At 39.0% G+C, this 14001-nt stretch overlaps 3 protein-coding genes across 3 annotated transcripts in view; 1 reads left to right on the top strand and 2 right to left on the bottom strand.

Moving 5' to 3' along the window:
- The window catches only part of LOC107715068 (tudor domain-containing protein 5-like), a 15034-nt gene extending 13886 nt beyond the window's left edge, over nt 1-1148 (bottom strand). Inside the window, exons 1-2 of the mRNA XM_016521108.1 lie at nt 1139-1148; nt 652-888 (exon numbers count right to left, since the gene is read on the bottom strand). Coding sequence (XP_016376594.1) covers nt 652-880 — 229 coding nt within the window. The 5' untranslated portion in view covers nt 881-888; nt 1139-1148. The remainder of the gene's footprint in view (nt 1-651; nt 889-1138) is intronic.
- A 1415-nt stretch (nt 1149-2563) lies between these two features.
- LOC107715061 (podocin-like) lies at nt 2564-5207 on the top strand. The gene is made up of 8 exons (XM_016521102.1): nt 2564-2837; nt 2917-3020; nt 3138-3210; nt 3604-3686; nt 4368-4571; nt 4648-4703; nt 4778-4856; nt 4941-5207. Exons 1-8 carry the CDS (start codon nt 2564-2566, stop codon nt 5205-5207), a joined length of 1140 nt encoding a protein of 379 aa, XP_016376588.1.
- A 353-nt stretch (nt 5208-5560) lies between these two features.
- Nucleotides 5561-13385, bottom strand: LOC107715060 (axonemal dynein light chain domain-containing protein 1; the record flags this gene model as incomplete). The annotated part of the gene is given in 24 exon segments (XM_016521101.1): nt 5561-5679; nt 5862-5992; nt 6061-6152; nt 6491-6604; nt 6699-6778; nt 6852-6978; nt 7090-7180; nt 7268-7452; nt 7861-7954; nt 8179-8395; nt 8475-8709; nt 8813-8882; nt 8958-9124; nt 9218-9319; nt 9431-9551; nt 9661-9765; nt 9848-9988; nt 10073-10194; nt 10630-10738; nt 10910-10966; nt 11048-11133; nt 11226-11295; nt 13128-13231; nt 13311-13385. Coding segments are annotated over 24 exon segments (2814 nt in total), but the record flags the coding sequence as incomplete, so codon positions are not given.
- Between the last annotated feature and the right edge of the window lie 616 nt (nt 13386-14001).

Raw genomic sequence — 14001 nt, 5'->3', positions numbered from 1 at the left:
CTACAAACATCTGATAGACGTCTTTAAGATGTCAGTTTTACATACATTCTAAATCATAAACATCTTAAAGATATTTTCTAAATGTCTATTTGACATCTAATAGGAAACGTGCTATAGATGTAATATAAAAAAGTTGTATAATATATATATATATATATATATAATTTTATTTCAAGGAACAAAAATATTTGTTAATTGTTTTAGTTTTAGTTAAATTTTAACAACCCCAGTCCCACACACAAACGTTTTGCATGTGCAGTGGTCAAACCAATGCTACATTCGTTCCAAACCGAATGACCTGAACCGAAAATATTCGGTATGAATTCATGTACCGTTACACCCCTACTTTTAACAGATGTAAAGGCTAAACTGAGCTAAAATATTGATATTAAAAGAAATTAAAATATCTATAGATTAAAATATTGATGACTCATCTTGCACTTGTGGGCGTGTCCAAATGTTTGTCCAATCAAATGCCCACTAGATTAAAAAAAGCCCCTCCCCTAATACCAAAAGCTTATGACTAGCAATAGAATGTAGCAATTTAATGGTGTATTCAAGAGGGTTTAGCATAATTATGCAGAATAGTCGTTCTCTAGGCCATAAATACTGATTTACCAGCAAACAAAAGGAATAAAATACTAATATCACCTTTCAACATGATGCTGCCATCAAGGTGGTATTCCAAGTGCACAACATCCGGCATTTCCTTGACCATATCCAAAACATTTCTGAATCCCAGTAACCTGAGGGGCATGGGGAAGCCCAGCATGGTCTGGTAGTCCTTCTTGAGCTGCTCAGGGGTCAAACCATGCTTAGCAGAGACCAGAAGAGAGCGGACATCCTTCTTCAAACCCGTGAGGAGCTGATCTTGGGTCATTCTGACAGCTAAAAACACAAGAGCACATAATTTACTTACTTGACAGCTGACAAAAACATGACAGTTTAAACGTAAATGTGATTCCCTCATGATGTAGACACCCGTTAGACAAAAAATGTCACTGTTCATTTAATTGACAATACTGCTTTAACGCAAAATGCACGTGTCTATTTATGATAACCCCGAAATCATGGTGTAGTTTTAAACGTATATGTATGCATTTATATTATTAATGTGTTTTAAGGGTCGACAGGTTACCTTTTGTACAAGATCACGCGACAGGCCACGTTTTTTAAAAATGGGAATTTTGCATCTCAGGTGCGCGTATATATATATATATATATATATATAAACACACACACATACATATAAATAAACATGACCTTGGTATTAAACAAAGATCTTAAAAAGAGAACATGAACTATAATCTTAATATCCTTCCTATTAATACTAAACTTAATAATAATTATATAAATGGCGTTTCACAAAACATTTTGCATTGCCTTTTTATCAAATAATTTTCCATTTACAACACTATGAGGTGAAGGTGAATGTAAAATAATGTAATGCAAAAAGTAACCCAGTTTTGTTACAAACAATGACTTTTTCCCCAGATTTTCCCAGATAACCATTTTCTAAAAATGCTGTCTTATTTAATTATATTTATATATTTAAAATCAGCTTTCATGCGGTGATGCATAGCGGGGCAATAATTGCAAATTTAAAAATAAAAAACAAAAGTAACCTAATAATAAGGCCTAATAACAAGAATAATGTAACAGGCCTACATTAATTGGAAATGCTAAATCATCTTAATATTGCCAATTTTCGATGCTTTTGACAATATCTCTGGCTATCGTTGACTCATGATACGACGCATCTCAGCACGGGGAGGTTATCACGGGGGCCCGCAATGCGTGCCGGTCTGCTATGCCACTGTGTGGAAATTGTTGTATGAATTGTCGGTACTTTATCTATTGTAAAAATGGTTAGAATTTACCATGTTTTCCTGCCAGTTGGCATTGAGAGTGACTGACATTTGATGGTCAGAAAAAAATTTATAAATAGTGTAAAAATAAATAAATAAATAAAACAATGAAAAAAAAAATCCCTACTTTCTTTTCTATGCGCGTACATAAATTGTATTAATTTGTAAGTGTCATATTTGGCAGTTGGCATTAGAAGTTATATTACTAATAACAGTGGCATATGAGAAGTTTAATAGCACAGAAAAAATTTTAAATTTGCCTTTTTCGAAGCTGCTGTATATAAAAAACACAAGGTGTATATGCTATTTATATAGCTGAAGCTTATAGGCGTTCATTACTTTAACTCAATTTAATTTGTTTTTTAGCTCCCCTTCTGAACTGTTAAGCCCCTCCTTAGCACCGCCAACTAAAAAATCTTGGAGCAGTGTTGCCAATTTAGCTACTTTGTAGCTAGATTTAGCGACTTCCCCGCCCCTTTTGAGACTTTTTTCAAAAGTTCAGGGACAAATATAGCAACTTCTTGGACAAACTTTATCTAAGTTCTCATCTTGCCCACTGATCTACGTTCATCTGTATATAGATCAGTGAATTTGCCATTGTGATGTCATCTAGTGATTTTTAGCTACTTTCAATTGAAAGCAGTTGGCAACACTGGACACTGCACTTTCTGACTTTACACACAGCTTCTGTTCCGATGTATAGCTACTTTAGCTTAAGATCTGGACGGGTAAAGAGAGAGCCATCACCTTCTGCTAAAGAGAGGAAAGCGCCCAAATCCGTGAAGCTCCAAGAGTCCCACAAAAGAAAAGAAAAACCAGAAGTGACAGAAGAAGAAGAAAGAGGTGAAGCTAACGAGGCTCAAATCATCTCCAGCAGCACTGTAGTAAACGTAGACAGTGTGAGGGAACGAATAAAAGAAGATCGAGAGGAGTTACTGGGATTACTGGAGACCGAAGGGTCTGGAGAAGGTAAGTGTGGAGAAGAAAACATCTCAGAAAAGATGGAGAACCTACAGTATGTTCTTTTGTCTTTAATATTTCGCTAAAGCCTTGAAGAAGATATACCTTGGAGTTTGTGAGCTACTTCTGATCATTTTGGTCCTGTCTGTGGTGATCTTCTTCTTTCCTATTGCCATATGGTTCTGTGTGAAGGTATGCTTTTAACTTGTGGGATTAAATAATAAAAAATATTATAATGTATTTGGTAACTGTGTTCAGGTCCCATAACTTTTATTTATAAATGTTATGTATAAAATTGTTTATTTGTAGATTGTGAGAGAACATGAGAGAGCCGTGAAATTTCGGTTGGGGCATTTATTGCAGAAGAGACCAAGGGGCCCTGGTACATTTTAATTGACATATTAACACTTTTACAGTTAGCCAGGTTCTAGTTATTATTAAATACATTTCATTTTAAACATATTTTCATTATTTAATTATTTGATTTGTATGTTTATATTTATTTTATATTTTAATATTACTTTATAATTGTTAATGTTACATAAAAATTTTAAAGCTAAGATCATTTTTAATTAATATATTAATGATTTTAATGTTATTTTAGTATGTGAATATTAAGAAGAAATAATTTTAACATTTTAATAATTTATGTTTGTGGACTTTAACAGTTTATTTAAAAAAGAAGTCTTGTTTTGTATACATTTATAGTTTTTAAATTATTTTATTATTTTGTATTTTTAATCAACATTTTTATTCTTTATTAATTTTGCTGCAGGGCTGATGTTTTATTTCCCATTTTTGGATGTGTGCCATATAGTGGACATTCGTCTGAAAATACTGAAGATCCCTCCTCACACGGTAATTTCTTTGTCTTGAAAGTAACAAAAAAAAGTCTCCGTATTTTCTGCTCATAGACCTTAATCAGGTTAGACGCCATATTGAATTTAACATGGATGAAAACGAGTATGTAAGGGATGACTGAAAGCATTCACAATGGAACGCACTGTATAAAAGTCTAAGATCATGTATTTTCAAAACTCAAACTGTTTTACGGAGTTTTTGTCTACTGAAAGTTTTTTCGAAAATACATTTTGTCTGCTGAACAGTTGACATGTTGCTGTACAACAGTACAGTCCATTTAACACATTGTACTTCTATCCCTCACAGCCTTGCTTTCATTCCTGTCAAAAATGAAATATGGTGCTACCCTGACTAAGGTCTATGTAAGCAGCATTGTATTTTCTGAGATGACCTCGGAGTCATTTAATGAAGTGCACTCTAAAAAGCTGACTGCGACAAATACCATCCCACTTACACACATGTAAACATGAGGGTGGCAACTGGTTGAAGACTAGCTCAATCAAAAAAAAAACGTTAAAAAAAACACCCTTAGGTCTCTAGATATGGCTTGGATCTTTCAAAGCAAGTCAAAAGTATTTTTATGGCCCATTTTATCGACTGCTAAGAAAACTGCAAGTCTAAAAAATTCTAAAACACCTCTCCAACAAGCCATATAATTTCATGTCATTGCATCCTCAGGTGGTGACCAAAGATCTGGTGTGTACCGAAGTGAGCGCGGTGTGTTACTATCGTATCGAGAACATGTCTGTGTGCTATTCCTCCCTCGCCAGTGTCCCAGATGTGCTGCAGCCTCTGACCCAGGTGTCTGTTAGAGAGATACTGGCCCACCATGCCTTCACTGACATTTTGCTGAACCGGAAACGGATGGCCCAGGAGATTCAGGTAAATGTCAACAGATATGACACCTCACGAGGGCTTGAAACAATACGTTTTTACTTAGTCTTCATTTGTCGGGCAGGTCAGTTTAGATTCGGTAACCTGTAGGTGGGGTATCAAAGTGGAAAGAGCGGAGATGTAAGTACGTAAAACAGATTAGACTCCAAAGGTTTTCCCATCAAGGGACTCATAACATATGTCCACTGTTGCAGAGAAGAAATCAGTCTTCCACCTGAGCTGCAACACAACTTTGCTGTGGAGGCCGAAGCGAGACGTCAGGCACAAGTCAAAGTAAGGCCATAATTACAAAATGGGATTTGAACCTACAACTTTTTAGTTTACAACCCAGCTTTTTAACCACTATGCTTCGCACAGGTGATCGCTGCAGAGGGAGAAAAGGCGGCTTGTGAGGCTTTGAAGGCCTCTGTAGAGTCTCTCTCTGGTTCTCCAATGGTTGTGCACCTTCGACTCCTGCAGCTCCTCAACAATCTGCGCTCTGAGCAGCCCGCTGTGGTCCTCAACATACCTCCTGATGTCCTGACTCAATCCATCGACCTCACCAGTTTGACCAGACCTGCCAATCAAAGCCTGACCACAGGCGATGGCTCAGATGATGCTAACAAAGACTCGCCCATGATGTAAAGGCAACATGACTGTCAGTGTTCACTTAGGAAGAACAGTTTGAAACGACTAATTTTACGTAGACATGCACAATATATCAGTACTATATTGGTTATTGGATGATATTTGAGATCGGTATGGGTCAATATTTATTTGTGCTACCTTTAGTTACCTTTGTTCCATCTAACTCTCACTTTAACTTAATCTTTAAAAACACTAATAATTTACACTATTAAATGTAATCTTTAGCCAATCTCAAAATGAATATTAATTTTATGATATGTGCAATACAAGTACACTTCAAATAAAGATGTATCTATTGAATACTTAATTATTTTGCCCAACGTGAGCGCCAGTATTGTGCTTATTCCCATTTAGCGTTTCTTGGTGCCTCTGGACAGTTTCGGGCTGGTTTCAGGTTTCTGACTTCTTGTTTTAGCTTCAGAAGGGGTGCTGGGGGCCTTGGGTGCGGGTGTAACATTCTTCTTGCTCGCTGTAAAAAGGGTAAATATAGTCAGAGGTTAGGAAACAGGTCAGTTCATAACATATACTGTATTGACATAAATAAAAGATTTCACAACAGGATCAAGTCGAATTTACCAAATTGACCAACAGAAAGCTGCTTGGTTTGAAACTGACTTGTATGAGTGGTGCTTCATAAATCACTACACTTACACTTGGTCTCCACACTAGGCCGAGCCTGTAGCTGCCTCTCCAGATCTTGTATCTTGTCCAGAGCTGCCTGCAGGTCTTCTTCGGCCTTTAGCGCTCGTACCTCTGCACTGATAGCTCTTGTCTCTACATCTCTAGACAACACAGCTTATGTAGAGACCACTACAGATCTGATTAAGGAGAAATTTCTTCTAATACTTACAGAAGCTCTTGCTGAAAAGTTCTCACTGTTTCTAATGCATCAAAGGCTTCCTTGGCATTTTCAGTGTGAGGAGACACCACAAGTTCTTCGGTCTAGAAAAAAAAAAATTTAAAGATTAATGTTTTACACTCTGTAGATGTCACAATTCACCATCAATGGAACCAGGAACACACACGTAGCGGGGAAAGACGAACAATACCGGACCCTAGACATGGAAAGACACAGGGCTAAAGTAATGGGACTAATCGAGATAACAAGGGGAACACAGGTGGAATCAACTGAACATAATGAGGACAGGAACGGGAAGACCAAAAATGGGCATAGAGGGACACGGGGGAAAACCAGGACATGGAGCACGTGGGGAACAAAACACAAGACACAGGCCTGACAGTAGATGGGAAGCTGATGGAGATGGATACGGTACACTCACCCCTGTAAGCTGGACTGTGTCCGCTCCCAAGTTCTTCTCAGTGATATTGCCATCATGACCAACTAGCTTCATGACTGAGCCATCTTTGTCATGTCTGCTAGCCTTTTCTTCCCCCTGTGGAGGTGATTTGGTGCATTTATTTGGTCCTAATTCAAACTAGCTGTATGGCTAGCAAACTAATAGCTTATATGAAAAAAGTGTTAGTTACATATTCATCAGCACTTTGGATAGAATAAGGCCCAGTGGTGTCTTTCAAGGGTTCCTCTTCATCTTCTTCGGTATGTTCCTCTGGTTGTTGCTCGAGCTAAGAAGAAATACAAGAAAGTTACTCACATTCTGTATTAGCATAGCTGTATTCTACCAGAGAACTTATGCTAATGTCACTCAGACTGTGGCACAGTTTTTCCAGACAGCTGCAGCTCCACAGGGCTTCCCTTCACACCCGACAGTAGTATTCGACAGGCCTCCACCCACTCACCACACTCTTTCTGAACAAACACAATGCAGAAGAATCCATGGCATTTCAGGCAAGAACTCAATCTGAATCATTACTCAAGAAAGAGACCTTGGTTGAGAAGATCAGAGGGATTGTTAAACACCTGAAGTTTAGAAAGTTGGTAGAGCTCATTCTCGGTTTCATTCTGAGTTGAGCCCTTCCGGATCGCCTCCTCCACAATAGCCTGACAAGAGCTGCAGGACAATTTGTATAATGAATTTATGCTTAACTATAAGCAGCTCAGGTGTATCCTCTTGATGCATTGAGTTTAATGAGATTACCTTGTGATGTACTTGGAAAAGTAGTCAAGTTTCCCAAAGAGGTTCCTGGAATCCTCCTCCAGTTTCTCAATAGATACATCCACTATGTTCAATTCAGGCATTGGAAGATTCGGTTCTTGGACCGGCACCATCAGTAGCAGACGGTCCACCATCCAGCGAATCAACTTGGTGTGAAGAGAAGTTACCTGATAACACATGATGAGATCATCACTCATGGCCTGGGGCATGGGCATCAAAGTCCTGCTCCAGGAAGTCCACCTTCCTGCAGAGTTTAAGTTGAATCTTGGTTAAACACCCCTGAACCAGGTAATCAAGGTCTTCAGGATTACTCGAAACATCCTGGGCTGCATTTCCCAAAAGAATCATAAGCATAAGTAGATCATAGAGACCACTGGTACTAATGGTTTCTACAATCTACTTAAGCTTACAATGCATTTGGGAAACGCAGCTGTTCTGCCCTAAGCCATGAGAGATGATAATCTTGTCTTGTCTAGCCCAGGTCTGTTGGAAGGTGAGCTCCAGGAACAGGAATGAACAACCCTAACCCCTGACTTACGGCATACAAAAAAATGTTACGCGGTCCTGGGGTGTACCTCATTACCAAGCCTCATATTTTCACAGTTGAAAAAGTTTTCTTGAGAGAACCGGAATTCCTTCATTGCCTTTAAGACATCATCCATTTCAATCCTGTCACAGATACAAACAGGGAATTTGGACATGGTTCAACTAGAAACATGAATCAAGTCCTGTGTGTTTTGTGTCTTTTGTCGCAAGTATCTGCCCATGTTTTGGAGTGTCCATTTCATGTAGGATGCTAACTTAAAAGTTACCCGCCAGTGTTGGCAGTAGATGAGGTATCTCACTAGGTTTTGCAAGATAGCTATAATGTTTGATCCTTGCATTTCTCTTACTTGGTGTGGGGTTTCTTTTTAGCCCTGTCCCGTTCAGACTGTGTGCTGTCCACTAGCTGGAGAGCCTCCTTAGACTGATTCATTAAGTTGCCAAGAGCTTCCACCAACTTGAGCCAATCACCCAAAGACTGCTCCTCTGGAAGTCCACTCAAGGACTTTAATCTTCTTGACCAGTACTCCATAGTTTCAATAAGCAACATTAGCGTTGCATGGATCCCTGTATAAACAACCAAGAGCAGACGTCAATATCTATTGGAAAAAAGACAATGTGAGGAACTAAAGAACTTGGTTCTCACCACGTTCTCCACTAATACAGATTCCCAGTTGGTTCTGGAGCTCAGTAATTGTCTTCGCCAGCTCCCTCAAGGCCTCCTGGCCTTTAGGTTGCCCTCCATTTGGACCAGGGTGTCTCCTAAAGAGCTGGAGACAAACCTCAATCCAGGACTCTTGAAGGTTTGTTAGCATTTCAAGTGTTTCCTGACCAGACACTAGGACCTCTCCTCCATAACGCTCACACTGCTGTGTCAACGCCTATAAGTAGACAGAGATAACTAGGATTTTTACATTTAAAGTAGAAAGTAGAACAGTTTTACAAAGATCATTGAGTAAGAAATAATTAAAAATTATTGCTAACCTTTGACCATAGCTTCAGGTCTTGAGACAGCTCATTTTCTGCAGACTTGTCAACATTCATATTAGGGTTCCTTATGAACCATAAGAGAGCAAAGTTCAATAAAAAATAGTAAAAATACAAAGAAAAAAGTATTTCCTTCACTGACCTTGATTTGTCTTTATAAAACTTGTGCCACTTGACAACGTTAGCACGGAGAGATCCGATAGTCTCACGCTGTTTGCTTTACGCCTCTCTGAGATTCTCCATGAAGTCGGTCAGTTTATCTTTCCACTAGTCAGTCAGTTCCATGATGTGAGAAACATCCTCAGAGTCCTGTGAATAAAAATAACATGGATATAATCATTAGTCTACATGTCAAAGTCTTGACAGAATGAGATATTACTGTAGGTACTGAAGTGTTTGTACCTTCGCTGTTAGGAAAACAGTGAAATGATCTGCAGTCTTGGCCCAGGTCTGCTCACTAATATTTAGCCGTCTGATCAGATTAAGTTTATTTATCTTTATTATCTGAAAGAAATATGTGAGGTATTTAAACTCATTCTAAATTCTTTCAAAATAAAAGGCAAAAGTGAATTATCTTTTGTCTTATCTATCATGTCAGGCTTGTCACAAAGTCACCTTGACTGCAAGACTGTAGGTGGCTTTTCTCCAGAGGTCCCTTTCATCATAAAGCTGAGACATCTGTCCTTCAAGTCTCCTTCGCTGCAGCTCATAAAGCTCATGGTACTCTGCTACAATACTGCAGAAAAGTCACTTTATTTCAACCAGACAGATATAAAGTTACAATGAATCAGTGTGAGTCTGTATTAACCACTATTTACACAGGTTTATGTATTATTTCACGCACTTTTGCATTGCGCTGTGACTCCTCCAAGGCTTTAGCGAGCTCCCCTTTGGCTTCCTCTGCCTCTTTGGACACATTCTCATCATGTTCTTTCATAGCACTCAGTTCACTTTTACAGGTCAAATATACAAAAGGTTAAAACAAACAAAAATCACACTCAATCGACTATTTATAAGTTGTATCCAGCTTACATATTAAGCTTTGCAATGCAGCTTTTGAAGTGAACGATCTCTTTAGTGAGCCGACGGTCTAGAGCCTTCTGCGCTAAGGTTTCTGTGTGCAGACACTTCACCTGCCGTGGGATGTGGTCGAGAAGAGCCACATACCTCTCCCTGGACAAGTGGAAGAGGAAGTGAAGTCACTCTCTAATGAAAACCCAGAGGAAAAAAACCAAGGTACAACTGTGTGACGGAGACCTGATCTTGGCGAGGAGGTGTCCTCTCTCGGCACATTCGACGCTGACCTGGCGGATTAGCTCGTGGAATACTATGTTGTAGATGTTCTGCTCAATTCGAACCAGCTCCAGTAAATTTTCAATCTAAAACATGATAAATATTCTATAAAGATAAAGATACACTTTTGTACTATTGTAAATCATTATATTTAGACATAATTGTGTAAACCATTATTGTTAACATACCAACCTACATAAATCTGAATGATACCTGATTTATATTTATAGTATTTATTTATTTGTTTGTATAATTCTATTACATTTTTTACACTTAAAAACTAACCTGCAAGAGTTTGATAGTAGCATTTTGGTGACTGTATATTTCAGTTGTGTAAATCAATTTGAGCATCCATAAACAACACAAAACACAGCCATTTTGAGTTTCTGCTAGTGATTCCTACGGAGAAAAATCACTTCCTGCCCTCCAGCTGCATTTTGAAAATCACTGTTGTTAATATACCAACCTACAAGAATCTGAATGATACTTGATTGATTGATTGATTGATTTTTTTAACTAACCTGCGAGAGTTCGGTTAGCTCTTGAAACTCTTGATTGACACCAGTTTTTTCCAGCATTTTGTCCATCACCTTCATTAACTGTATCACTTCAAGATGACCACTTGGTTTCCTAGTGGTTGTTTAGAAATATATTTTCATATATAAATATTTATACTAATATTATTAATAATAACTTGAAATAAATAAAAGACATATTTGCCTTCTTAGTAATTGTTTAAAAATATAATAAATATTTATAATATTAAGATGGATGGATGGATAGATAGATGTAGCAACCTACGTTGATGGAAAGACTCTTAGCTTCTGTTTGTCATCTTCTAGGAGAACTGTGAATTTGCTATAAAATAAATGAAAAATAAATCAAAGTACTTGTTTAGCTGTAGTACAACAAGTCAGATATTCTTACAGACTCACTTACTCATCATAGCACTGCAGTCCCTTAAGGCCTTTGTTTTTTATGATGTGATATTCTTCTGGGATTAACGTTTCCAGTGAACTCACGTCCTTCAACCCAAAAAACAACAACACAAAGCTTCAACATACAAACAGACATAAAGAACTTAGCACTAAATTCAGGTCATTCTCCTGTCACTTGCATTTTGATCTCCCTGAGCAGAGCTTCGTTCAGCCATTGGTGGGAGAGCATCACAGAGGAAGGATATGTCTCTGTTCAGATTCAAACAAACACAGTGAGCTAGAAAATGTCTCAGTGTATTGTAAATACAGTGGGTATAGAAAAGAAACACCCCCTTTAAAATAATCACATTTTGTTGCTTTGCAGCCTGAAATGAAGACGGACACAGTTTTTGTTTTATCCAGCTCTATTTACTCAGTGCAACTTATAACATCCAAGTGAAAGATAAAACACCAACTTGTCAGAGAAAAATAAACAGAATCCAAGTAAACCGGGCAAGTATGGCATTAAAATCTGGGCAGCATGCGATTCCAGCTCGAGCTATGCGTGGAACATGCAGATCTACACCGGCAAAGCTGCCGACGGCAAGTCAGAAAAGAACCAGGGAATGCGAGTGGTCCTGGACATGACAGACAGTTTAGAGGGACACACCGTCACGTGTGACAACTTTTTCACCTCGTATGGCCTCGGCGAGGAGCTGCTCCGAAGGAAAATGACCATGATTGGAACTGTCAGATCAAACAAGCCTGAGCTCCCACCTGCGCTCCTGTCAATGAAGGACAGGGCACCATTATCATCCATGTTCGCCTTCACTGATACGCACACTCTTGTGTCCTACTGTCCCAGAAAAAATTAAAATGTGCTGTTGATGAGCACTTTCCACAGAGATGCCAAAGTAAGCGACAAAGATCACAAGAAGCCAGAGATAATCCTACACTACAACCAGACCAAAGGCGGAGTTGACAACCTTGACAAGGTATTTTACTACTTTGCATTACAGTGGTTATAGAAAAAGAAACACCCCCTTTAAAATAATCACATTTTGTTGCTTTGCAGCCTGAAATGAAGACGGACACAGTTTTTGTTTTATCCAGCTCTATTTACTCAGTGCAACTTATAACATCCAAGTGAAAGATAAAACACCAACTTGTCAGAGAAAAATAAACAGAATCACTGAGCTGGAAAAAGGATCACCCTCCTAAAAATGACTTGTAAATTCAATCAGGTGTTGCTAATCACCTTCTCAAAGGCACACAAAGCCATTTGACTTTCAGCTGTGATCAGCTGTGGTCATTTCGATTAGCTCAGCATTAAAATAGCTTTCCTGGAGCATTTCAATCCTTGGTAGTGCAACTGAAGCAAACAATAAACTATGGATGGCAAGGCACTGTCAAAAGATCTCTGGGATAAAGTTGAGGACAGGCACAAGTCAGGAGATGGATACAAAAAAATTTCAAAGGCTTTTTTCAATGCCTAGAAGCACAGGGAAGTCTATTATTAATAAGTGGAAGGTATTTGGTACAACACAGACCCTCCCTGGATCAGGACGTCGCTCCAAACTGGATGAAAGAGCCAGGTGGAAACAGGTCAGAGAGGCGACCAAGAGCTACAGCAACGCTGAAGCAGTTGCAGGAATTTATGACAGAGTGGTCATTGTGTGCATGTGACAACACCCACTGAAAATCTGTGGAATGACTTGAAGACTGCAGTCCACAAACGCTCACCATCAAAATGAACTGAACTTGAGCAGTTCTGCAAAGAATATTGCAAAGTCTAGATGTACAAAGTTAGTAGAGACAGATCCCAACAGACTGAAGGCTGTGATTAAAGCAAAAGGTGGTTCAACAAAATACTGACACAAGGGGGTGATCCTTTTTCCAACTCCGTGATTCTGGTTTTTATTTTTTTCTGACATGTTGGTGTTTTATCTTTCACTTGGATGTTAAAAGTTGCACTGAGTACTAAATACAGCTGGATAAAACAAAAACTGTGTCCGTCTTCATTTTAGGCTGCAAAGCAACGAAATATGATCATTTTAAAGGGTAAATGTAAATGTATGTTATGCATAATGATTCATTCCAACCTTCCAGCTCCAGTCAGAGAGGTCGGCTGGTTGAGAAAGTATTGGTATTTCTTGCATCTAGCTGGATGGTGCCACACTGCATCAGGGCCATGTATTACACAAACCTGGAAGATGAGGTAAAAAGAGCTGATTTAATTACTAGAAACAATTTGAAAAAGGGAAAGGTAGTGAAGTGGCACAAACCTTGAAGTCCTTAGGAGTTTTGGTTAATCTGAGGGGTCCAAGTCTGTCTTGAGGACATGTGGTCAGGGGCGTAGATTACGCGGGGAACGTGTCCCCCCCCACACACACACACACTCTTTTAATATCACGTAAATTCGTCCCCCGCACTTTTTCGGATCGCAGATCGCATTTAATTTATCCACACCCCAAACAACTCTATAATATATGAATTTTTTTTTTTTAACATTTATAACAGCCCAAGAATATCTATATACATATAGAATGCTGCACCAAACAAATTCGTAAGGGGAAACATGTAAACAACAAACCAACTCCATAGCGGATTCTAAGTGATCAAGTGCTTAGGTTGTTCCAGTTCAGACCATTCCAAGGGTTCCGCCAGTAGTGGGCACTCGTGCAACGTAATCAATGACGTACAACCGAGTAAACGAGACGGAGGGAAGTTTGTGAGTGAAGGGCATAAAAAATGGACTGGAACGCAGCCCTAGTGTGTCTCCTTATGCCGAGTTCACACTGCACGATTTTCAAACTGGTCGGATCGCCGTTGTTTTCACACTGCGTGACTATCTGAGGTAGCAGTCAGTCGCTGCTGTGTTCACATTGCAGGATGGATCGGCGACAGGGGGTTTCACACTGCATGACTTCACAATAGGAAGTGATTGTCACTCGCGTGAACGAGCATCGATTTGCC

Source organism: Sinocyclocheilus rhinocerous, unplaced genomic scaffold (assembly GCF_001515625.1).
Source record: "Sinocyclocheilus rhinocerous isolate Xijiao unplaced genomic scaffold, SAMN03320098_v1.1 scaffold509, whole genome shotgun sequence".
NCBI classification, from domain to species: Eukaryota; Metazoa; Chordata; class Actinopteri; order Cypriniformes; family Cyprinidae; genus Sinocyclocheilus; species Sinocyclocheilus rhinocerous.
This window is presented reverse-complemented; position numbering and strand designations above follow the sequence as displayed.